Source organism: Leptidea sinapis, chromosome 4 (assembly GCF_905404315.1).
Source record: "Leptidea sinapis chromosome 4, ilLepSina1.1, whole genome shotgun sequence".
NCBI lineage: Eukaryota > Metazoa > Arthropoda > Insecta > Lepidoptera > Pieridae > Leptidea > Leptidea sinapis.
The window spans coordinates 1,114,196-1,138,069 of NC_066268.1; the positions used below are offsets into that span (position 1 = coordinate 1,114,196).

General features: G+C 34.2%; 3 protein-coding genes and 1 long non-coding RNA gene across 8 annotated transcripts in view; 2 read left to right on the forward strand and 2 right to left on the reverse strand.

The window, feature by feature from the left end:
• Positions 1–23,874, forward strand: part of LOC126980003 (trehalase-like) — a 111,245-nt gene that overhangs the window by 79,799 nt on the left and 7,572 nt on the right. For 2 of the 5 annotated variants that reach the window (XM_050829621.1, XM_050829622.1), the window contains exon 14: positions 2,661–2,790. In XM_050829621.1, coding sequence (XP_050685578.1) covers positions 2,661–2,790 — 130 coding nt within the window. Of the gene's footprint in view, positions 1–2,660; positions 2,796–5,260; positions 5,430–23,874 lie in introns of those variants that run through there. The other 3 variants (XM_050829625.1, XM_050829624.1, XM_050829623.1) reach the window with 3 other exon arrangements.
• On the reverse strand, positions 12,770–15,061 carry LOC126980012 (uncharacterized). Its single transcript, XR_007732938.1, has 2 exons — positions 14,998–15,061; positions 12,770–14,312 (listed from the first exon to the last, which is right to left on the reverse strand). It is a non-coding gene; the product is annotated as an uncharacterized LOC126980012 (long non-coding RNA).
• LOC126980007 (uncharacterized) lies at positions 20,339–22,508 on the forward strand. Its single transcript, XM_050829630.1, has 2 exons — positions 20,339–20,655; positions 21,614–22,508. The coding sequence occupies exons 1-2, from the start codon at positions 20,354–20,356 to the stop codon at positions 22,491–22,493; spliced, it is 1,182 nt and encodes a 393-aa protein (XP_050685587.1). The 5' UTR covers positions 20,339–20,353; the 3' UTR covers positions 22,494–22,508.
• LOC126980010 (uncharacterized) lies at positions 20,646–22,731 on the reverse strand. Its single transcript, XM_050829635.1, has 2 exons — positions 22,554–22,731; positions 20,646–21,555 (listed from the first exon to the last, which is right to left on the reverse strand). Exons 1-2 carry the CDS (start codon positions 22,729–22,731, stop codon positions 20,795–20,797), a joined length of 939 nt encoding a protein of 312 aa, XP_050685592.1. The 3' UTR covers positions 20,646–20,794.

Consider the following 23,874-nt stretch of genomic DNA (forward strand, 5'->3'; position numbering starts at 1 on the left):
GCTCATACCGCGCATTACTGCGGACCTCCCACGTACACCTGTGTCCGCATTCAGCCGCAAACGCGCCCCTTTGTCTTCGTTCAAAAACTGACAAATCACGAGTCGCTCCGCGCGTGGCTAGTACTCGTAGCGTGCGCGTGAAATGCACATTTCGCACGCACAAGACGTTCAAACTATAAGAAATTGTTACAAAGTGCCTTTCATGATACATTGCAGCAATGTGTACAGCAAATTCTTTAATTGCATGATACACTTCATGTTAAGTTTCACCAATCTGTACGCACCTTAACAAACCGTAGGTGAAGCCGAGGCACAATCACTGCCTCTAATTATTTATTTTACGCATTAGTTACTTTACTAATTTAGTTGGTAGTGTAGAGCTCTTCATGTACTGGTTCAACATTATAGTGGATCGAGATAAATAATGTATTTAACGATTATAACTTACCTTCAAACTTAAAGCATCAGCTTTCCTTGTAGACCAGCACATAAACTCCATGACCTTACGACCTTAGCGACAGAACTCATTTACCAACAGGTCTTTTGCATGTCCGTTTCCATTTCCTAATTTCAGTCATCAGACAACAAAATGGAGGTTCTATTAGATCACAACAATGTTGATTGACAATCTTCAGCATTCCAAAAATATTGCAAACCTAGAAAAATGTTTTTTACAGGCTTAAAAATACATTTCTGAGAAGAAACTTCCTGATTATACTGATTAGGACAGTTAGTCCCTGCTTAGAACGCTCATCTCATAGATTTTGGTTTTGTCATAAAACAAATGCGTCTCATGTAGACAAATACAAAATGTGCCCAACGCGATGTCAAATTTCACTTCATCGAAAAAATGTCCAATGCTGGACAAAGGCTATCCTCCACGAAGATCGGGGCCTGCGCTGCCTTATCCAACATAATCCGATGATTTTGACCAGATCAGCGGTACTATGGGCCTACTAATACAGCGTCTTCGACTACGAGGTCGCCATTCCAGAACATTACCCCGACTTTCTAACTACGTGCCCTGCCCTCTGCCACTTTAGTTTCGCAGTCATCCGGCTATTGCGGTGATTTTCTCCTACGGATCTTCTGATACCTGATCTGATTTCGGCGGAAAGTACATTGTCCTCTGAGCGTTCAAGAGTTTTCTCATCAGCATTCACGTCTGCATTCTATAAGTCATCTCTGGCAACAACAGGTTGAAAACTTTCGTCATGAGACACTGTGGCGTTTGGGACGGATCTTTCCGAACGCTGCCCATCTGATGTCAAATTTAAACAAATTATATTAAGGTCATTGATTAATACAGGATTTACAATATTGTAATATAAGATACAATAATAGTTTTCAATTCCATAGTCGTATTTAGTCAAATCATCTATTGATTTTTTTTTCGTTTGCCGCAATTGCAGTAAATTTAGTGACTACAAACAACAAACAACTACCATCACAATTGATCAAAACTACTCCGTTGATCTCTTTTCTAAATGAGACTGATCGTCAGACTCGAAAAGTCTCTTAATGTAAAGTAATCATCTTTTCCGAGCAACAATTATTTTTGTTATGACAGTACCTAATTTTATAACTCTACTCATTGTGTGCACAGTGCACATCTTTAATTATATTTCTTTGTTATTTTCATAACGAACTTACATTTTTATCTCGACACAGTTTGATAATAGAATATATTCTATTTTATTTATGTTTAATATTTTATATTTCTCTATGTTTTTTTCTTAACAGTTGCATGAATCGGTGGCCGTGTATATCGATGGGTTTCGTAGCTTATATCTCTCTTTTATTGCACGATATTATACTTGGTTATTTTTAACTTTTATCTGGTTGCTGGGTTATACTTTAATTTTAATATTATTTGTTAGTTAACGGCTTCATATAGAACAACTATGGTGTAGTAGTTAATGTTGTTGTATAATAATTAAATATAATACTATAGTTAGACAACGCTTTATGGTTTGCTTGGTCCTTCGTGTTATACTCAGTTGGCTTTAAACGCGCGACACGCGAGACAATTGTCGTATTTTGTTCATAATAAATGGTAGCAAATGAGTTAATACTAGTTCTTTTAGTATATAATACATAAAATAATATGCCCTGAAAATTGAAAGGAGAATACGAATATTATATTTATTCTATAGAGTTAATAAAGTCTTGGTTAGCAATAACTAGCTCTTAAGAAAATTCATGGAATGGAATCTAATTATTACACAATTTTAATTTATTAATTTGCCATTGACTAACTTTCTGTAATTTTTTTGATGTTACTAGAATTTCATAGCCTATTTCTAAAGATATTGTAATAAAGTAACAAGATAAGCTATATTCGACATGAGCCTTATTGATAAATGTGTGTTTACTATTTAGTGATTTTTTCGGTGTTATCTTTTATAAAATTATTTTCAATCTTTTGGCAAGCCAAGCAATCAAAATGTTTTACTTAAATAAACAAAATTTAGTTTAATAATACACCAGAGTAATTATTTGAAAAGTAATTTCCTATATTCTCTGAATTGGTTTTTCATTCAAGTAAAAGTAATAATCCTTCTTGTAAATAAATGCTAAAAGAATTAAAAAACTACAAAGCCCACGATAGAGACGTCCACTGGTCCACGCACACGCGTTTACCAGTGGCTATTTGACAGATACATTGTCGGTAGCTGACGCGTTTGGATCGAGCGAGAGTAGCGCCGTGTATGGCGCGCATGTTGGAGCTGGTGGTATCGCCACCGCGGTGCTGGTCATCATAGCATCATTGGTAGCTGGGACCCTTGGGTGAGGTACGTATCTATACGATTGTTTATCTTACGAGTTTAAGGGAACAATGGTAGTCATATTATGATGAACAGCTACTTACAATTAGCATTTAGACAAATAGGGACCTAAAAGTGAGCCCTGTGCAACTCCCATTCACATAAATGCGGCAGGGCTAAACTTATCCCATTAACATAAACTGTTTGTCTTTTATTCAATAAATGAAAAGACAGTTATGAATCAAAGCTCTGCGTTTGATTTCATTGTTATTTAGGTTCTAAAGGTAGCAGGATCAATTCAATCAAACGCATTGAGTTAAATTTTTACTATGTATCATAATAACAATAATTTTCATGAAACTAGTATAACCATTCATGATAATAATAATAAGTAGTCTTAATTTTTTTTAAACTAGATGTTATAACTTTAAAACTATCGTGGTTTTTAAATTTTAAAACTGTAAAAATGTAACAGTATTCCAAATATGTGGCTCATATCATTATCCAAAATAAATTATTGCTAGCGACGAAAGTTTAGGATAAAATCCTGACGTCTATTTCTAGCATTCTCGCTCTATATTTTCCAGTAACGAAAATACTCTTTATCTTTAAGTGGCCAATTCTGCGAATCCCATAATGGTCGAAAAATAATGGTCGAAGCCTCAAAGTGTCGATGTCATATGTGGAAACACGTCTTGAGGAGGATCGTATCAGAATTTTATTTTTTATTAGTAGAAAGTCTCTTAGATAAACACTGTAGAAAACCTCTATTGCTCCAGGTGGTGAGCATGGTACTGGAGGTTTTTTTTTTATATTTGAGGAGGCGAAATGGCTCACCTGATGGAAAGTGAAATCTCAGCCTCTCATGCATATGGGTCATGAGACTCCCCTAAGTTTATGGAATCCGGAAATACCGTAGTCGGAAAATTATTCCACAAGGTGGCCAAACGAGTAGTTTCTTATAAGCCGTCGAAGTTTTGAGCGTTTATTACGATGCACTTAGGAAGTTTTAGTCCATCATAATCAGCATCACGTCTGCCTCCCAGATTCGGACCTGACACCTCAAAATGTTAAGGCCGTGGCATACTTCCCTAGCTTCCTTGGCTTTTTCCGTACAACCTCCCTATTCTTTTGACCTCGCACCGTGTCAAGATTAGATAGATAGAAGAATAGATTTAAGCTAAGCGGTTAGCTTAAGTCGCCTATTTCTAATACTTGTATCCAAATATGCTTTAAGTTTGTGCAATCAATTTACTTACTATTCTTCTGCACATGACCAATTCGCCTCTCTGTCACTTTTAGGGACTACGCGCACTTATTCAGCTCTTTTCAGCTTTTGTCCATAGAAAACAACAATTTTGTATGGAGACTTGTACGCGTCGATTCAGCTTTCCGCGTCCATTCTGCTTTCGCGGCAAACCAGCATAAAATGAGGATAAATGTGTTTTTATTATGCGAATGCTATAGAGAGCGTTCGGCGCTGTTCCGCCGCGTACAGCGCTGTTCGTCGTCGAATGCGGCTGAACAGCTCTTTACAGGGATGGTTCGCGACTCGGAATGGACGCGGAAAGCTGAATCGACGCGTACACGTCTCCATACAAAATTGTTGTTTTGTATGGACAAAAGCTGAATAGAGCTGAATAAGTGCACGTAGTCCCTTAAAGTTATTATTCTGATTCTTACGACGCCGTACGCGGCTGATAGAAGCTGAGCTGTATAAGTGTGACCAAAATTGTTGAGCGAAACGCGAATGGAGCTGAATAAGTGCGCGTAGTCCCTTATTCACCTAACCTACTACTTAATTAAGGTAATGTTATGAAGACAGCACGCATAGGGCCAGAAAAACCGGAGTAAAGTAGCGGCCAAGTGCAGATATGCTTGGCATAGGTTAGAATCGGTAGCCCCTCCTCAATATCCATGATATTAGTCCACAAGTAGGTATCGACTATTCCACAGTACGTCTCTCCTCTAGCTTTCTAGTTCAGGCAGATCGTTGTAATTTGAACTCTGCCCACATACAGAGATAGTCCCACTCACATTCAAAAACAAATCCTCAGGTAGAGCATATGGGCGGCTATAATCTATCATCAGGGCAACGCTCTTAAATAAGATCACACCCAGATTTTACCAGTGGAAGGCTCCTTTGTACAGGATGCCGGCTAGATTATGGGTACCACAACGGCGCCTATTTCTGCCGTGAAGTAGTAATGTGTAAGTACTATTGTGTTTCGGTCTGAACGGCGCCGTAGCTAATGAAATTACTGGGCAAATGAGACTTAACATCTTGTCTCAAGATGACGAGTGCAATTTTAGTTTTAATTTTAATCCTAAAAGCCATTGGATTTTAACGGGCAGGGCGTATCACTTATCATCGGCTGTACGTCCTGCTCGTCTCGTCCCTTAATATCACAAAATAAAAACATCCTCACTTAACTCAGGTTTAAAGTTTTGATATACCACATGTGCTACAGATTAATTTTCTATTGTTACAGATATATTTTATTTCCTGACCATACACAACAAAATGAGGCACAATAAAGTAAGACCCTTCCATTTTATTTTTAGCATAGTTTATGATAAGTATTAAACTGTCTAATTTATATTTCAATGCACATTATCTAGTTATATAGATTTATATGAATAAAAATATTATTTTATTGATTATCTATTTCAATTCGATGTTTGTACTGTTTCCTGGCAATGTTTACATTGTTTTCTACAAAAAGAGTCGTCAAGCGTACACGTTTTGACAATAGTTATTTATGCAACAGTTATGTAATAAGGGGTATTAAAAGACGAATGTGGGTTTATCACTCGAGTCGAAGCAGAGTGTGATAATAGTATCACATGAGTGTTTTTATTATCAACAGTTGCATACAAGATTCTGAAACAGTTAGCTTACTGCTAACATTTAAAAAAGCCAGTCCTAGAGTAACCTTTACATCATCCAAACGAGTGTTGTAATGAAAACGGATGATATAATGTTGTATTGAATTTCAATACAACACTCGTTTGGATGATGTTATGGTTACTAGGACATTTGATGTTTTAATATTGGCAACAGGGTTACTGATTTAGAATCTTTAATACAGGATTTAAAGCATGGTGTAGATAAAGTTTATTTACAATATTAGTGTCACACAATAAACTTAGTATACTGGCGTAATAGACAAACACTCTTCTCATTACGGCGAGACTAAATTTAAAATATTCATGTGTGCTAGTTTTATAGATGTGTTAGTGAGTAAGTCGATTCAATTCAATTCAATTTCAAATATTCTTTATTACAGATAATATTAATTACAGACTAATAAGCTAGCATGTGTAACCTAGTTAATAAATATAATAATATTTTTAAAAGTGCCAAGACTCATTTAAAATTTACAATAGGAAATTATTATAATAAAGTTACATAAAGGACATATAAAGTAACAAACATAGTCAAGTACATTTACATTATGAAAGCTTTAGTGGCAGCAATTCATTTATAAACAAAATTGTAATTATTAGGATTAGTAACATACGCACAAGTGATGTTACGTTGTGAGAAGAAACAGCAAGATCGCGAACCGGTTCAGTTAGTGAAGTGTGTAGTATTTTGTTTTGGTCAATCCCTATGACAAATATTGATAAACGGCATCATATTCACGTGTACAATATTTTATTATGTAACACACAAAGATTATAATCTTAATAAAATAGAGTTTTCATTGGTTAAATATAATTTAACCAATGCACCACGAAAGTAGTATAGAAATATCAGTATTTATTTACCTCTGAAATGTTTCTTTACTTGGATTGTTGTTAAATCAACGCAATCTAATACAGAACAAGACATTTAAATTCAAATGCGCTCCAATTTGACAGGAGACTAATGGACACTAAATTGTTTCAAAACGGTTTCATGGTCTTCATCTATTCCGTCTCTTTCTCACACAGAGTTCGTCTATTACGGTAGTATACTAAGTAAATGTTTCACACAATCTTTTTGGGTGATTATTAAATAAATTATATGGTTTCGTATAAAATAAATCTAAATTCGGTACTTTTAACTACTGTTTATTAATTTGGGTAATAATCGACGTTTCAAAAAGAAAACTATTTTGTTTGGAATATTAAAATTATTATATCAATAGATTAGTTTAAAATTGTTAAGGCAATTTATAGTTTTATACTAAGTACTGTTCTGTTTTATCTTTGTACTTAGTTACTTAGACTATATCACAGTTGTAATGTTCACACGCAACCAATAGCCGATTATAACTGGCCTTCCGCTGTACTGTGCATTCCTTATATAGCACTCAACGTCACACGGTTAATGTCACTGTCGATGTCGTGACAGTGACACTAGATGTCAGTACACTACAACAGTAAAATTTTAAAATAAATATAACCACAGCATTATAACTTTGCATTTATTTATCGATTTGCAAACAATACGTTGCAAATCAATAAATCCAGGCAATGAATGACTGCTTACATGGCGCTTAGTCACTATTTCACCGATGTTCCAACCGCAAGAGTTTTTATTAATATGTACAGAACGACGTCTGTCGGGTCAGCTTAGTTTATATATATAGTAAATAATATTATGTTATAACTATTATAAGTATAATAACGGATCATATTAGTAGAATAAATGAGAAACAAGTCAAAAATTAAAGTTATTATTTATTTAATTTTATATAAATCATATTTAAATCGTTTTCATATTCTACAAAGGATACAGTGGGTTTGTGATAAATAAAATAATAAATAATGACAATTATTAGCTATTTATTGAATATAGACTTAACAGCGAAGAGCAGCTGACTGTATCTTTCTCGCTCCGGTACACTCGGCGGTCCCGAGTTCACCCGATCGAGTCTTTCACCTCAGAGCGTGACGGATCAGCGTAACCTACGAAAAAATGTGTGTGCGGTGCGACAAAATAAGTTTTCACTTTTATTAAACAAATAAATAAAAAAAGAAGCCCTCTGAGTTTCTTGTGCCCGTTCTTCTTAGGTCTGAAGCATAATATTTCGGATGGTTGGTAACTTCTGACGTATAATTTGAGAATAGTAATGTAAGTGATTTCGAATTTGAGAATAGTATTTTATACAAATTTAATTTGAAAACAAAACAACAAACAAGACAAGTCATGGATGTTTACATGTATTTATGTATGTTTAAGTAAGTGTATTGTATTAAATATATCGTTGTCTTGCACCCATAGTACAGACTATGCCTAGTTTGGGGCAAGATAATTTGTGTAAGAGTGTGTCACTTTAAATAAAAAAAAAAATGAACTATGCGGGACTGGAGGAACACTTCATAAATTTTGTTTTCAAATTTAATTCGTGTAATTAATCCCAGAAGTAAGGGTTATCACTTTAAAAAAAACATTTTATTCTTCTCTTTACAAACGTTGACTACCTTTATCGTAATTGCATGAAAATCATTGCATTTTTTTTATGAAAATAAAGGACGAGACGTGTGGGACGTTCAGCTGATGGTAATTGAAACGCCCTGCCCAAAATATTGCAGTGCCGCTCAGCATCCTTGAAAAATCCCAAAAATTCTGAGCGGCACTAAAACTGCGCTCGTCACCTTGATACATAAGATGTGAAGTCTCATTTGCCCAGTAATTTTACTAGTTACTTAAACATTACTGCTTCACGGCAGAAATTGGCGCCGTTGTACCCATAATCTAGCCGGCATCCTGTGCCTCCGACTGGGAAAATTATACATTAAAAATGACTGAGTTTTGTGTCAGAGATGTAATAAATGATAACTCCATATAATCTAGTAACAGCCATCTTGCAAAGTTTTCAAGATCACTTCATTGGATTGTTAGTTCAATTGCATTACGCAAGTGCAGTGTTTAGTTCCTCGTCGGGATAATAACAGGGAAGTGACGTACAGGAAGTGACGTCATAGTATATTATTAGAACTCCTTAATGCAGAATAAACGTTATCTTATGTTGTTTGTTACTTTGATCTTTGACAATTATTTCTTTAATTCTTTTTTTTAAATCTATATCTATACATATAAAAAATGAATTGCTGTTCGTTAGTCTCGCTAAAACTCGAGAACGGCTGGACCGATTTGGCTAATTTTGGTCTTGAATTATTTGTAGAAGTCCAGAGAAGGTTTAAAAGGTGAATAAATAGGAAAATGCTGCTAAATTAAGTAAATAAAAACAACAAATTTGTTTTTCCTTTGATGTGTCCATACGTTTGACAGTTTTGCTGTGAAACAATTTCATTACGACAGCAGGGTGCATATTTTTACGAAGTAATTTTTGATGTTATGATATTATATTATTGACAAATTCATATAAAAACATTATTTTAGTTACAACGTCTGTCGGGTCAGCTAGTATTTGATATTATTTAAACACGTTTCATAATATATTAGATGCAGCATCTTACAAACTAATTTGTTATGTTTGTAACAACCACTGTAACTACTCTATTTGATTGAAAATAGTGGCAGTTGAGTTTCTTGTATGTTCTTCTCACGAGCTCTACTTTTTCCGAACATATGGTAGATTCAGTAATTTAAAATAAATATTTATAGTGACGATTCAAAAGCGCTTCGGAGAAACTGTTCGTCATTTTATGTCTCAAGGTGACGAGCGCAATTGTAGTGCCGCTCAGAATTTTTGGGTTTCTCAAGAATCCTGAGCGGCACTGCTTTGTAATGGGCAGGGCGTATAAATTTCCATCAGCTGAACCTCGTGCTCGTCTCGTCCCTTTTTCATTAAAAAAAATAGTTATCTAGCATGGAGCTAGCGATTTAAGAGACTAAACTAAGAAATATTTTTCATCATATATAAACATTTTAAATTTAAAAACCCTGAGTCTGTGTTTAGTAGGTGCATATTATTTACTTAAAAAAACATTTTCATATTATGCACTAATTAAATTATTGTTTGAAGTTTAAAAATAATATAACAATTTAGTCTTATCTTAAATTTTTCTACTTTTAACTGACAGACAGATAGAAAGGCATATTTCCCTTATCACAGGCGAAAAAAATATTTACAATTTACATGATAATAGTATGAGAAGATTATATGATAATAAAATTAAATATTTAAACTGCAAATAATCTACAATATCAGTGTAAATTGGCCTTGGTAAAGCAAACATTCACGAATTTATTTAAGGACTTTCAAAGTTGTTGGATTTTTATTCATTTCATGTGATTTTAAAGATTTCAACATTTACTTATCTATAATAATACTAAACAATTTGTTATGTTTTTAAAGTGATAACCCTCACTTCTAGGATTAATCCTATGCGTATATAAATAAAATGTGTAAATAAATTTTTATGAACGATGCGGGACGCGAACCCACGACCTCTCGCGTTCCGTGCGAGTGCTCTGCCAACTAGTTATGTTTCTTTCTGTATACTCATATATATATAACTTATTGAAGGTCAAAACTACCACCCAGTCTAAAATGTTCAAAGAGTCTAGAACTCAAAGAGTTTCTTCTTTTTTTTTAACTTTCGTCACCATACAATTTAGTACAATAAGGCTTATTAAAAATGTAAATAGGCTTCGCTCCATAACCAATCTGTAGTATCATTAAGAAAGTAATTTATTATAGTAACTTTAATCACATAAACGATTTTTAACAATTTTTTAAACACATTTCTTTTATACATTTACTTTGGGATCATGTTCTAAAAGCATATAATATATCGCCCAACAAACGTATTACTAACTCGACTTACCGAGTCGTAGGCATAACAAGTTTAAGTTTGTTCCTTTGTCATAATATTTGCCACAGACATGAGAGAAACTCAGCGGGCCTCAATTTTAATAAAATTTTAATAACTCGCTCCATTCCTTATAAAAAAAGTAATTTATGCTGTCTTAAAAATTTCCCGTTTTAACAATTCCTTTTAATTTCTTACGGCCGTTCACAATATACTATCGACAGATAGAGATAAATTATTACCTTCTACTGTCAGTAATTAGCAGTCAATAATCTGAAGCTGTCCCAATATACCCGATAAGTCATTCTTATCGCCTTATATAGGGACGCGTGAATTGCAATTTCCATACAAACTTCTAGCGCTGGTAAGCTATACGTCGTCCCATTGAAAGACAGCGTGTACGGATAATGTGAGTTACCGTAGATAATTTTATTGGGACAGAAAAGTCAGCGATAGTTACGATTATTATCTCAAGTAAGAGATAGACTGAATATTGGGAACGGCCGTTAGTCGATCACGTTTGCCCAGTAGGTCAACTTTACTCACATCATTTGTATTTCTTCGCAGGTGTGCACACGATTTTTCCATTTCTTAACTCATCATACTTCAAGACATGAACTTACAATATACTAGTACATAGATGACCTAACAGCCCGATAATACGTGACCTTGTCCAGAATCGATGCCGTTGTGGTACCCATAATCTAGCCGGCATCCTGTGCAAAGGAGCCTCCCACTAGTACAAGGCAATTCCCAATGAACAGACATAAAAAATACATTAAGTCTATTATAGCGTACAAAGTCACGGGGCTTGCTTGTCGAATGTCACACTATTACGTCATATTGCATTGTAATTATTGTTATTGTTATCTCAGCTTGTAACTACCATCAAGGTCGACCCTGTACCTACTCTGATACGATTCTTATCTAGTCTTTGTTATGTACATACTATTTGCCGCATACAACCTCGCCCGTGGAAATTCCGTTATTGAAGTGATAACTTCCCGTGAGAGAGTGTGAGGCTCCTTTGCACAGGTTGCCGGCTAGATTATGGGTATTACCGAAACACAGTAATGTGTGAGCATTCAGCAGTCTGAAGGGCGCCGTAGCTAGTGAAATTACTGGGCAAATGAGACTTAACATCTTATGTCTCAAGGAGACGAGCGCAATTATAGTGCCGCTTAGAATGTTTGGGTGTATCAGTTACCATCAGCTGAACGTCCTGCTCGTCTCGGCCCTTATTTTCATAAAAAAAAGGGTAACGTGTAAACCGCTCTGTTACGTAACGCGTTACGGCGCCAGCCTGTTTTGCTTTTTTTTTTCTCACGCATATGACAGTGGTGGGCAGGTTCCTCCTCTCTCAGTCTAACAAATCCACAAAGGATCCCTTCTAATTCACAAGCCACAAATTTAATTATAATCCTTACCGTCTGGATGTGTGGCATTGAGAGGTTATAAGGTTTCCGTTGGATACCCTTCGAGTACGGAACCCTTTCAAACAAACATAGATCTTTAATTTAGTTCGTGACCCTTTTGAGTTGGACTGACCTTCGATTTAGTCAATACAGCAATTGATGTAAAGAGGTCTAATACAGAAGTTTCTACTTATGAAATCTTATACAGCGTGTTACGAAACCGGTCATAAAATAAACAATAATTTCGATGAGAGCAAATAAACTGAAATGTATTCATTAAGATGTTGTTAAAAGCGTAAAAAAGGTGCGAATGGAATGAGGATGTGCAGTTTGTAAGGTCAGCCAAAATAAGAATGTTATGTATCTTTTATTGGCTTACAAGCCTTGCAATTTATCTCCCAATATTCCGATATAAAATGTACAGTGTATCAAATGTTAATAATCTAAATTTGATCAAAATCGGTTCAGTAGTTGAGCCGTGAAAGAGTACAGACGGAGTTCTATGCGGAAGTTTATATTTATACCACATACATTTAAATATGATAGACAAAATGACATCCTGTTGAATACAAAACCCTTGATATAAGACATAAAGTCTAACCCCCTTATTCATAATGGTCCGCTAACTTTAAACAGCCGCTGAGGAGTGTTTTTTCTCATTCTGACTTAGGTAAATAGAAGAAGACAGAGTGAAAATTAGCAATGCTTTAAGTTAGCAGACTATTATGAATAAGGGGGTAAGTCCATTAAAATCAAAGCTAAATATGTTTTAAAATATGCAGGCCCGCTGGTACAACTTACAACCAACTTTTTTATCTAAAAAAAACACGGTTAAATAAGTTCAGAATATATCTAGAATATAAATAAAACACGAGTAAGAAATAACTTTATTTGGAAATGTCAAACAAGTATAAGTATATATTTAACTTACAAGTAATTCTTATCGTAAATGATATGTCACTTAACTATATTCTAATTAATACGCTTTCTGTTACCTATGCAATATATGCCTATATTAGCTGGAGAAGCTAGAATCTCTTATCTTCTGTAACAAACAATCATATTAAGATATTAAATGTTTGTTTGAAATAATTATCAACAATGGAGTCAGAATCTTAAATTGTTACTTTACAAAAAACATATTACCAAACACCCATATCCGAGAGATTTGCACATTAATGAATAATTAAATCGTTAATTATAAAATTTGTTTAACAAGATAAAAATACATTTTATACACCCTGTATTGTAGTGCCATTTAGCAATATCACAAGGATATGCAATATTGGATTGTATACTTTTCGAATTAGTGCCAACTTTATTGCAAATCCAATCTTACGTTAACGTTTAACCCCCTTATTCATAATGGTCCGCTAACTTAAAACAGCCGCTAAGGAGTGTTTTTTCTCATTCTGACTTAGGTCAATAGAAGAAGACAGAGTGAGAATTAGCAATGCTTTAAGTTAGCAGACTATTATGAATAAGGGGGTTAAATTATGGTCAATATTAGTTTTTTTTTAAATCAACTGTGTGTTAATTTTCTATTTCAAATATATATATAATTCAACACTTTCGTGTATTGTACGCAGATTTAGAAGCCTTGCAACACATTTTAGCCTCAGTTTGTGTATCCTATACGGGAAGCTAAAAAATGATTTATTAATAGGTAAATATGCTTCTTGTAAATAGCTTCTCTTCTTCTCTTCTAAAAGGTTCTAAATTGAGGGGTCATCTTATGAATTTCCCCATTATTCGAAGCTAAAATAAATACGCGCTCGGCGTCCCATTGTTTATCCAGTAATGGGCGGCAGTGATCTATTAATAAAGGCATGCATTGCTCATGTGATTCTTCTGATGTTCAAAGAGAATGAGTAAAATTACGGTGTGGTGAGACTTTACATCTAATTTGATCCCACGATTCAAATCACAATATAGTCATACATACATATAAACTTGTAAAATATTAAAACTTATACAAATTTAATGACAATGCATAGTCAAAGTCAAATAAACTTTATTCAATTAGGCTTAAACTAAGCGCTTTTTAATCGTCACTTTAAATATTACTTTTAAACTACAGAATCTACTATAAGTTCGGAAAAAGTTGATCTCATGAGAAGAACATACAAGAAACTCAACGGCCACTCTTTAAATCGAATAGATTATGTAACATTGGCTGTAAACACATAACAAATTAGTATGTAATGTGTTGATCCACATATGAATCGTGTTTAAAGTTAAAAACGTTTTAAATATAAAATATTACATAAAAAGTACTAAATAATCAACGGCATTAATATGTAAAAAGATTCATTTAAATTATTCTTATTCTTGATGGAATCGAGAATCGCGAGCGGCACTGCATTGTAATGGGCAGGACGTATCACATCCCCCCCGTCCGTTTATCACCGACATACTAAAATTTCCAGAATTATGTATATTATAAAAAAACGTAAAAAACCAAACACTATTATATTACATATTAGCCACATAATATTTAAAAAAATATATTTTATACTGCTATGTCAAAATAATAGCTTTTTACGAAATGCATTAATATAAATGTTTACATGAAACTTCAACAAAAATTCAAAAAATTGATTGTCTATCTCACCGAAATGAGTGCATCTGTTTTAAGGCTTTCAGTAATAAATTGTCTATTATAGAAAGTAACTTGGTGGTCTACGCAAAACTATAAAAAATCTGATTGTCCACGAAAACGCAATTCGCTTGTATCTATAAATAAAACCCTTTCATAGTACAACGTATCTTTACGTCATTGATTGACAGTCTCTTACCACTACCATAAAGGCTTTCCTGAGTTTGACCTGTTTAATTCAACCACAAAATCTATCAGATCAAAAATAACTAAAAATTGTTTTAATGTGTCTCCATTACTGTCAAAATAATCAATATAAATAGAAAAAACTGGATTAAATATGCGAAAACTTTTAAATGGTGTAAAATGTTCCCACTATAAAATGTATAGTAATAAGTTATTGTAACATTGTAAGTTTTCCAAATAAAATAAATTATTTAGTATCATAAAGCGCAAATTTTACAAAGTTAATTTAACGATACTATAAAAATAACATACGTACTTATAAATCTGTTATTTCCAGCAGTTGTATTTACGTCTGCTTTTGCACAAATACAGCTTGTAACTGAACAACAATCTGCGCACAATTGTCGCTCTATTATCTCACCTATTATACAGGCTGCTGTATATTCATTTAATTTTTACAATATTTTATTTCAATCTCTTGTTCTCGAATCGTGGGAGTGAATTTAAAAACCCTTATCTCCTGCCGATTGGGTTCAATTTTGTATAGGTACACATTTAGATCGAATTTAACAATAAATTGTTCTAAGTGCTCGCGAATGAGAAATACATTGCTTCAGCACTTATGTGAACCTTGTGAAATAATAATAAATATCTATTTATTTTCTCCTCACAAAGATCTTTAAGCTAAAACAGTACCGTATTGTTATATTTTCAACAGCTGGTATAATGTGAGGAGCTGGTGTCTGAAGTAGGTCGACCTGTATTACAGATCACCAGGACCTCACCCCTAGATATAAGGGTCACAATTATTAAAATAGTACACATCTGTACTAGTAGCTAGAGAAGCATTAAAAATAACAATAGATTACTTTAAACTTGTAAATTACTAGCAATATAATGTAAAGTGTGCGTGTGTGTTGTTGTTTATTGTGTGAGTGTACTCTACTCTCAGTATAAGTACCAGTGGGAGGCTTCTTTGCACAGGATGCTGGCTAGATCATGGGTACCACAACGGTGCCTATTTCTGCCGTGAAGCAGTATTGTGTTTCGGTCTGAAGGGCGCCGTAGTTAGAGAAATTACTGGGCAAATGAGACTTAACATCGTAGGTCTCAAGGTGACTTGCGCAATTGTAGTGTCGCTCAGAACTTTAGGGTTTCTCAAGAATCCTGAGTGCTACTGCATGGGCATGGCGTATCTATCACCATCAGCTGATCGTCCTGTTCGTCTCGTCCCTTTTTGTCATAAAAAAAGTCTTTATTAACAAATCTTTCATTTTACTTGCAATATTTAACCCCCTTATTCATAATGGTCCGCTAACTTTAAACAGCCGCTTAGGAGTGTTTTTTCTCATTCTGACTTAGGTCAATAGAAGAAGACATAGTGAGAATTAGCAATGCTTTAAGTTAGCAGACTATTATGAATAAGGGGGTATATCTTTAAATAACAACATTCAATAACACTTTATATGTATATTATAATATTACTTTATTTAGTTTCATTAGAATTCTTCTATATACATTGTAAATACTGTGTTTGTTGCAAATGAATGTCTCTCTTTCTTTCTCACTTTTGTTTTTTTTTTTTTCATTTTAGTTTCCCCTATTTTAGTATTGACTATTCTTTTATCAGAGATGAGTTGGCATGTTTCTAGTTTTCCACCTTATTAGCATACAAGCATCAATTAGCATGCCTAAGTTAACTACAGTATCAGTTACTTTGCTCTAAATAAATGGAAATATTTATTAAATATTTTATATTTTGTGAAATACCTAGTAAATATTATCGTTGACTAGCTGACCTGACAGACGTTGTTCTGTCAATAAACGGTTCGAGAGATATGGTAAATGCGTGGGTGGGATCGTGATCACAACAAACTATATGTGTAAATCTTCCTTGAGCTTCAACGAATCTATTACAAAAGATTTCATTGAGATCGGTCTACTAGTTTAGGGAGTTGTTAGGGAACATACAAACATACATTCTCTTTTATATATATATAGATTATATAATGTATTATAAAGAGGCATCTTTTGTATAGTTCGTACGTCTTGTGGCCTTTTTTAACCAACTGCAAAAACGGAGGAGGTAGTCAATTCGTTTATGTTTGTTACCTCAGAACTTTCGACTGGGTGAACCGATTTTGATAATTCTTTTTTAATTTTGATAATTAGTTTTTTGCACTAAAAAGTATCAAAATAATTGCGTAATTTTATACAATCTACTTAATTAACCTAAAGTATTAGCATAAACAATAACCGTAACTAGTAAGTTACGGTTATTGTTTTTTATGTACGCAAAATTGCTGTGAGAGTTTCTTGCGCCGCTTCTTCTCTCTCAGAGCGCCATTTGTTTCCGAAGCGGTAGTAGTGTCTAGTTAATTGGAAATTACATCAAAAATAATTCAAAACGAATCAATTTTGAGAAAATAAATGAATGTATGTATGCATTTATAAATGCCTGAATTCTTTTATAAAATATGCGAACGTATCTATGTTTGAAGTTTATTCAATCACGCCCAAATGGCTGAATGAATCTTAATGAAATTTTAGCTGGATCGGAGTTTTATTAATATTATATCACCGTGGACGAAGTCATGGGTAAGAGCTTGTAATTAATTTATTAAATACACTCATAAAATGAATAACGCCTACTACTCGGCTAAGTCGAGTTACTAAGTCTTTCGTGGGGCGATGTAAATGCTTTTACAACAAGATCCCAGATAATTTTCAAAACAAATGTATTACGTTATCCAAAAGAATTGCTCTAAAACATTTGTGTGGTAAAGGTTACTATAATATAAATGACTTTCTTAATGATACCGCAGATTAGAAATGGAGCGACCGCCCTAAGGCTATTAAATAATAAGTTTAATTGTACAATGTTAATTTGGATCATATTTTTTTTATAAAAAAAAGCCCGCTGAGTTTCTTACGCCCATTCTTTTTACTTTCAATATGATGTCACATCTTATCTATATATATAAAAATGAATTGCTGTTCGTTACTCTCGCTAAAACTCGAGAACGGCTGTACCGATTTGGCTAATTTTGGTCTTGAATTATTTGTGGAAGTCTAGAGAAGGTTTAAAAGGTGAATAAATAGGAAAGTGCTGCTAAATTAGATAAAAACAACAAATTTGTTTTTCCTTTGATGTGTCCATACATAATTTCTATGAGAGAATTTATTGACGCACGGTTTGACAATTCTGCTGGGAAACAATTCCATTACGACAGCAGGATGGATATTTTACGAAGTAATTTTTGATGTTATGATATATTATTGACAAATTCATATAAAAATTATTTTATTTATTATATACAGAACAACGTTTGTCGGGTCAGCTAGTTTTGAATTAAAATATTTGAATTTGAAATATTTCTAAAATTCTAAAACAATACACGCTGTATAACGGCGCAATAATGTTTCTAGTACAATAGGATTTCGATGCAATTATCTTGATAAGTAAAACTATGCGGGCTTACAGTATTTGTAATATGTTGATAATAACATGTTTTACATTTTAATGGTACCAAGAACACATAATGATGAGAAACGGTTCATTTCAATAGGACTCACAAAACTCTCTTTGACAAATTAATTTGAAAACAGAACCTGTGACATCTCGCGTTCTGTGTGAGCGCTCTTCCAACCGTTCGAGTGACGTATCGTTGATAAATCTTGTATGCTTTGTTCAACTCTCAGGTTGTGGCTTCATCTACAGGATCTACTTTACAGTTGATATGATGACCTGCTCAACCCCAATATTTGCATATTAGGAATTTGACTTGAGATGTCGCTCTTGTAAATCTAAACAATATGTTATGTTTTTAAAGTGATAACCCTCACTTCTGGGATTAATAATTACACAAATTAATTTGAAAACAAACCTGAGAGTTGAACATACACATATCAAGATTTATTAACTCGAACGGCTGGCACAGTAGAAGAGCGCTCGCGAGGGTAACTACTCCCGAGGGTTATAACTTTAAAAAAAGTAACAAATGATCTCTTTGGCAGGTTATTACTTTCTACTAGACATAGAGAATTGTACGCGCTGGTTGTAAAAGGCATAAATTTTCTCAAAATTTATTCCTTTATAATTCTTTTTTCTGTCATTTCTAATATACTAGATACTACTACCGCTTCGGAAACAATGGCGCTCTGAGAGAGAAGAAGCGGCGCCAGAAACTCGTCCAGCATTCTTTTTTTTGCGCTCTTTTTAATTAAATATACAACATTGTACTGTCATTGCTATTGCTATAAAATAATCATAATCTGGTCCCAGGCTGTTGGATCACTTAGATATTTACGACAGTGCAATTTTTTTATAAAACCTTTAAATTTATTTATAGATAATGCCTGAACAGTGGCTGGGACTTTATAAAGTGTATACATTTACCCTTAAAGCTATTTACTCGTATGTATCTTATGAAGCCTACTAGAATTAGTTACAAGCAATCCCTTATTTCTAGTGTTATAATAATGAAAATCACTATTAAGAGCAAAAAGTACACCTCAGTATCAGCTAGTCATTTGACCGCGCAGAGAAGCCCTGTATCTAATACCCTGTAATATGCTAGATTGTTTTTATAAAAAAAAAGTTCCAGCCACTGTTCAGGCATTATCTATAAATAAATTGTGCTGTTGTGGTAACCATTATCTAGCCGGCATTCTGTGCAAAGAAACCCCCACCGGCAAAATATCATTTATCAGTAGGTGAAAATAACGGTACCCTAAAATGTAACAAACATGTTGATACAATGATATCAATTACTTTGTTTATAATTGAATCATCTGTCTGTCAAATGGTCATAAACGTAACGACTCTATAAACATATTTCGCTTAGATCATTTATGCGTCGAGATAGACTATGATAGCTATGAAAAAAAATGTGTTGAGAGTTTTTTTTAAAGTTATACTTCTTTAGGCAATTTTAAGATGCGCGCGCAGTACTGTAACCCAAAAGTAACAGGTTGAAGTTGGTTCTTAAAATTTTCTGACATTTTTTTTGGTTTCTTCTTCCGTAAGGCCGTATTCGTTTTTTAATAATTAACTGTCACAGTCATCGTTGCAAAATTTTTACAATATTGTTCTTTCTACAAACGTAGAATAGCACGAGGAATAAATAATTTTAAGGATTTTTGCTTCGTTAGGCTAAATTCCTGCGTGCATACATATATATATATGTACACACACACACTCTTTTTATTAGGAAAAGCAAAAAACTATAATTTACATAGAAGGTACATAAAGTAATTACATATACCTAAGATTAAAAAAATCTGAGTCAGATACGCTATCCACATAAGATGTGCGTGTATGTGTGTATGTAAAACTTTGAGGTATACAATGCTAAGTACATAGAAAAAGAGTTATACAAAACTAATTGAAATTAAAGAGAAATAAATAATGTTCAAAATTATGGCTAGTTGGAGTAAATTAAATTTACAACAATTATGAATACAGAAAAAAGAAAACAAAAGAAATAATTATCTACACAAATGTACACTAAATTATGACTATATTTACAATGATAGACCTTAGAGCCTGTCCAGATGAAGCGTTTTACGCGCGAGTTCACTCGCGCGTTTTGATTTGTATTGCGTCCAGATGCGGCGTATCACGCGCGTTCTCGCGCGCATGTGTTGGAGACGGATTTGAGCAGTTAAACATGGACTCGGATACAGCGGTTGTGTTGTGGCTTGCATACCGTCGATGGAGACGTCGTAAACAAAGAGAAAGTCGACGATTTAACGTACATCCCATTCTACGTGATAGAATGACGCATAGTATGTTTATAACTTTATACCCAAAACTCAGAGAACATAGTGAAAAGTTTTTCAACTACTTTCGGATGTCAATAGCATCGTTTGATAATTTACTAGAAATTATCAAAGAAGATTTGTCTCCATGTCAAAATTATATGGTACGGGATACTGTTTCTGCAGAAGAAAAACTCGTGATTACTTTGAGGTAATATTTTTTATTGCTTTAGTAATACCTTAAGTAACAATTATAAGCCCAATTAACAAAAATAAAGAATTTAAACAAAATTAACAAAAATTAGGAATCATCATTCTTATATAATATAGGTAGGTACTTAAGATTTAATTTAATTATCGTATAGTTCCATTAATTCAGATTCATTGGAATCTTGTGTAGATGCCGGTGAAGGGTGTTTGTAGCTAGACGTCGTTGGTGGTCGTGACGCAGTGCAATAACCTCGATTGTAAGTCGAAAAGGTTTCAGGTGGAAACGAAGATGTTGAAGGGTCTGTTGTGGTATATCCTGTTTCTCCAAAATAATCTCTCTGTCCACGTTGTGTCATTCCTGTTTGGTAATGATATTGTGTCGAAGGTTGGTAGTCGGAACGAGCTGCTGCAGGTCTAAGACACAGAGCTTGTTGAGCTTGAAGTACTTTCATTAATTCAATTTTTGTTTGAAGTCTGTTTTCCTCTGGTACTTTAAGAAGCTCTTTGTGTAAGGACAAACAAAATAGTTTGTCATCATCTGACTCTATTTGGTTTGTTGCCTGTGGCTGATTCCCAGATGCTAAATTTGTTTTTATGATTGAGAGGAATTCTTCGTCAGCCGCATTTAGTTTTTTCTTCTTTTTTGCCTGACTACGTGGAGGTCTCATCACATCTTCCCCATCGCCAGAAAACTCCTGTTCTTCAGTTGCAACACACGCGGTGTTGATGTTGCTCTCAGTTATTTTATTCCGTGTCGATCTTTCGAGAAACATCAAACGTTCAAAATAAATATATTTGGCTTTGCCGGAGGCTCCTGATCCAGACGGTGTGGTTTTCTTCTTCTTCATTTCTCTCACAAAGCCATCACGCAACCCTTTCCACTTCTTCTGCAATAAAGTACCTGTAAATAATAAAAAGATCGAAATAAAATAATAATAATTATTTTACTTTCTTTTCAGATATTTGGCCACAGGATGTTATTTTGCGGATCTGCATTATGCCTACAGATTAGGAAAGTCTACAGTTATCGAAATAGTACAGAAAACCTGTTACATCATGTGGAACAAACTGCTAAACATAGTAATGAGACAACCAACGAAAGCTAAATGGAAAGAAATTTCGAAACAATTTCAAAAATACACAAATTTTCCAAACTGCATCGGTGCCATTGACGGCAAGCATATCCGTATTATAAAACCTAACGATTCTGGGTCTCTTTACTATAACTATAAGAGTTATTTTTCAACTGTTTTGTTGGCCGTATGTGATGCAAATTATTGTTTTATTGCAGTGGACATAGGCGCATATGGAAAAAGTAATGACTCCACAATTTTTAAAGACTCTATTTTATATAAAAAACTTGTCGAGAAAACTTTAGATATTCCAGATCCAAAGCCAATATCGCAAACAGATGCAACCCCCTTACCTCATGTCATAGTAGGAGATGAGGCGTTTAGTCTGTCTGAAAATATAATGCGCCCTTACTGCGGTAGATCTCTAACAACCAAAAAAAAAATTTTCAACTATCGCTTATCCAGGGCCCGGCGTTACATTGAATGTTGCTTTGGCATCTTGGTAAATAAATGGAGAATATTTCATAGACCGTTGAATGTGGATATAGAATTTGCAATAAACATAATTAAGGCTTGTTGTGTTCTCCATAACTACGTAAGGTTAAGGGATGGCTATAGGTATGATCACACTCTCTACGAAACATCTCTGAATAATTTGAACAATGAGGCAGTGAGGCCTAATGCGAGATCATTGAATATAAGAGATAGATTTGCTGACTATTTTGTAAACGAAGACAAACTCCCTTGGCAAGATAAAATGATATAGTTTAACAATGTAAAATCTATGCAAATAATAATATTATTTAATAAAGTATTATTTACTTACCTAAAGTTTTTTTTTTCTCTTCGGAATCACCAACTTCACAAAAAATTTCCACTATTTCTTCCCAGTTCCTACGTTTAATGGTTCTATTAGAATAATCTGATGATTCCATGTCCCATAGAGCTACCCTTTTCTCAATTTCGTCGATAAAAAGTTCCGTGTCAAAGTTATCACGCTCCATTTTGAACCAAATACGTCCACTCGCCACGGACACGCGCGTAGTACTGGACGCAGCACAGGCCCCCGAGTACCTCGACTCGCGCGGCGCTCGCGCATGGGACGCGCGAGTCGAGAGTCCCGCTCATTGCACGCGTTTTACGCGCGAGTGAGGAAACGCGCGTAGGCATCTGGACGGGATGTACGTAGCTCTAGTACCTCGGTTACGCGCGAGTGTCAACGCGCGAGTGAACTCGCGCGTAAAACGCTTCATCTGGACAGGCTCTTAGAGTTAACCTCTATTTTGAGCAATGCACGCACACTAACTCAGTCTACGCGAGCCTTTGGTGGCAAGAAATTAATTATTAATTATTATATTTAATAATTATATTACATATTAATTATTGCCACTCTTTTCAATAAAAGGATTTAGTTAGCTTTTATGCCGACGGTACGGGGTCGAGGGAAAATCTGCGCCGGATTTCCGGAACGTACTACTGTTCCGGACTACTGTGTCATTAATAAACGGATAGTAAAGTTATTCCAAATTTAAAACTTTTCGTCTCTGTCTTACCTTTGTCACTAAAGAATTACATGACAGGGAGAAGTAATTTTAAACTTGGAGTAACTTTTCATTGCGTTAATTAATAATTGATAATTGACAGTTTAAGCATATTGTGTAAAGTTCAGATTAAGTTACAGAAGTAAACTTATGTTATCACTTTAAATATCATATTTAATTAGAGAACTCTATGCGTATTATGAAGACCGAGCCTTTCTCGGATTTTTAAGAAGGTACAAAGCTTAAAATAATACTGATAGGGCATCTGGATTCGAACCGGGTCTTCTGCTTTCCGGAACACCCAATGTCCCATCTGTGCTATTATAATCTTGTATATAGTGTCGAAATTTACCTTTGTATACTAATGTTATTATAGCTGTTTCTCATTTAAACACGGATAAAACTACATTTTTTTAATTGAAACCTAGCTAGATCGATTTCTCGACCCCGTAACTACCTGTATACTAAATTGCATTAAAATCGTTGGAGCCGTTTCCGAGAGTCAGAATATATATATTACAAGAATCGCCCTTTAAAATATATAATATAAGATATGAATTTTACTATTGTGCCTCATTTTAATATTTAAGAATTTTGAACCTCGGT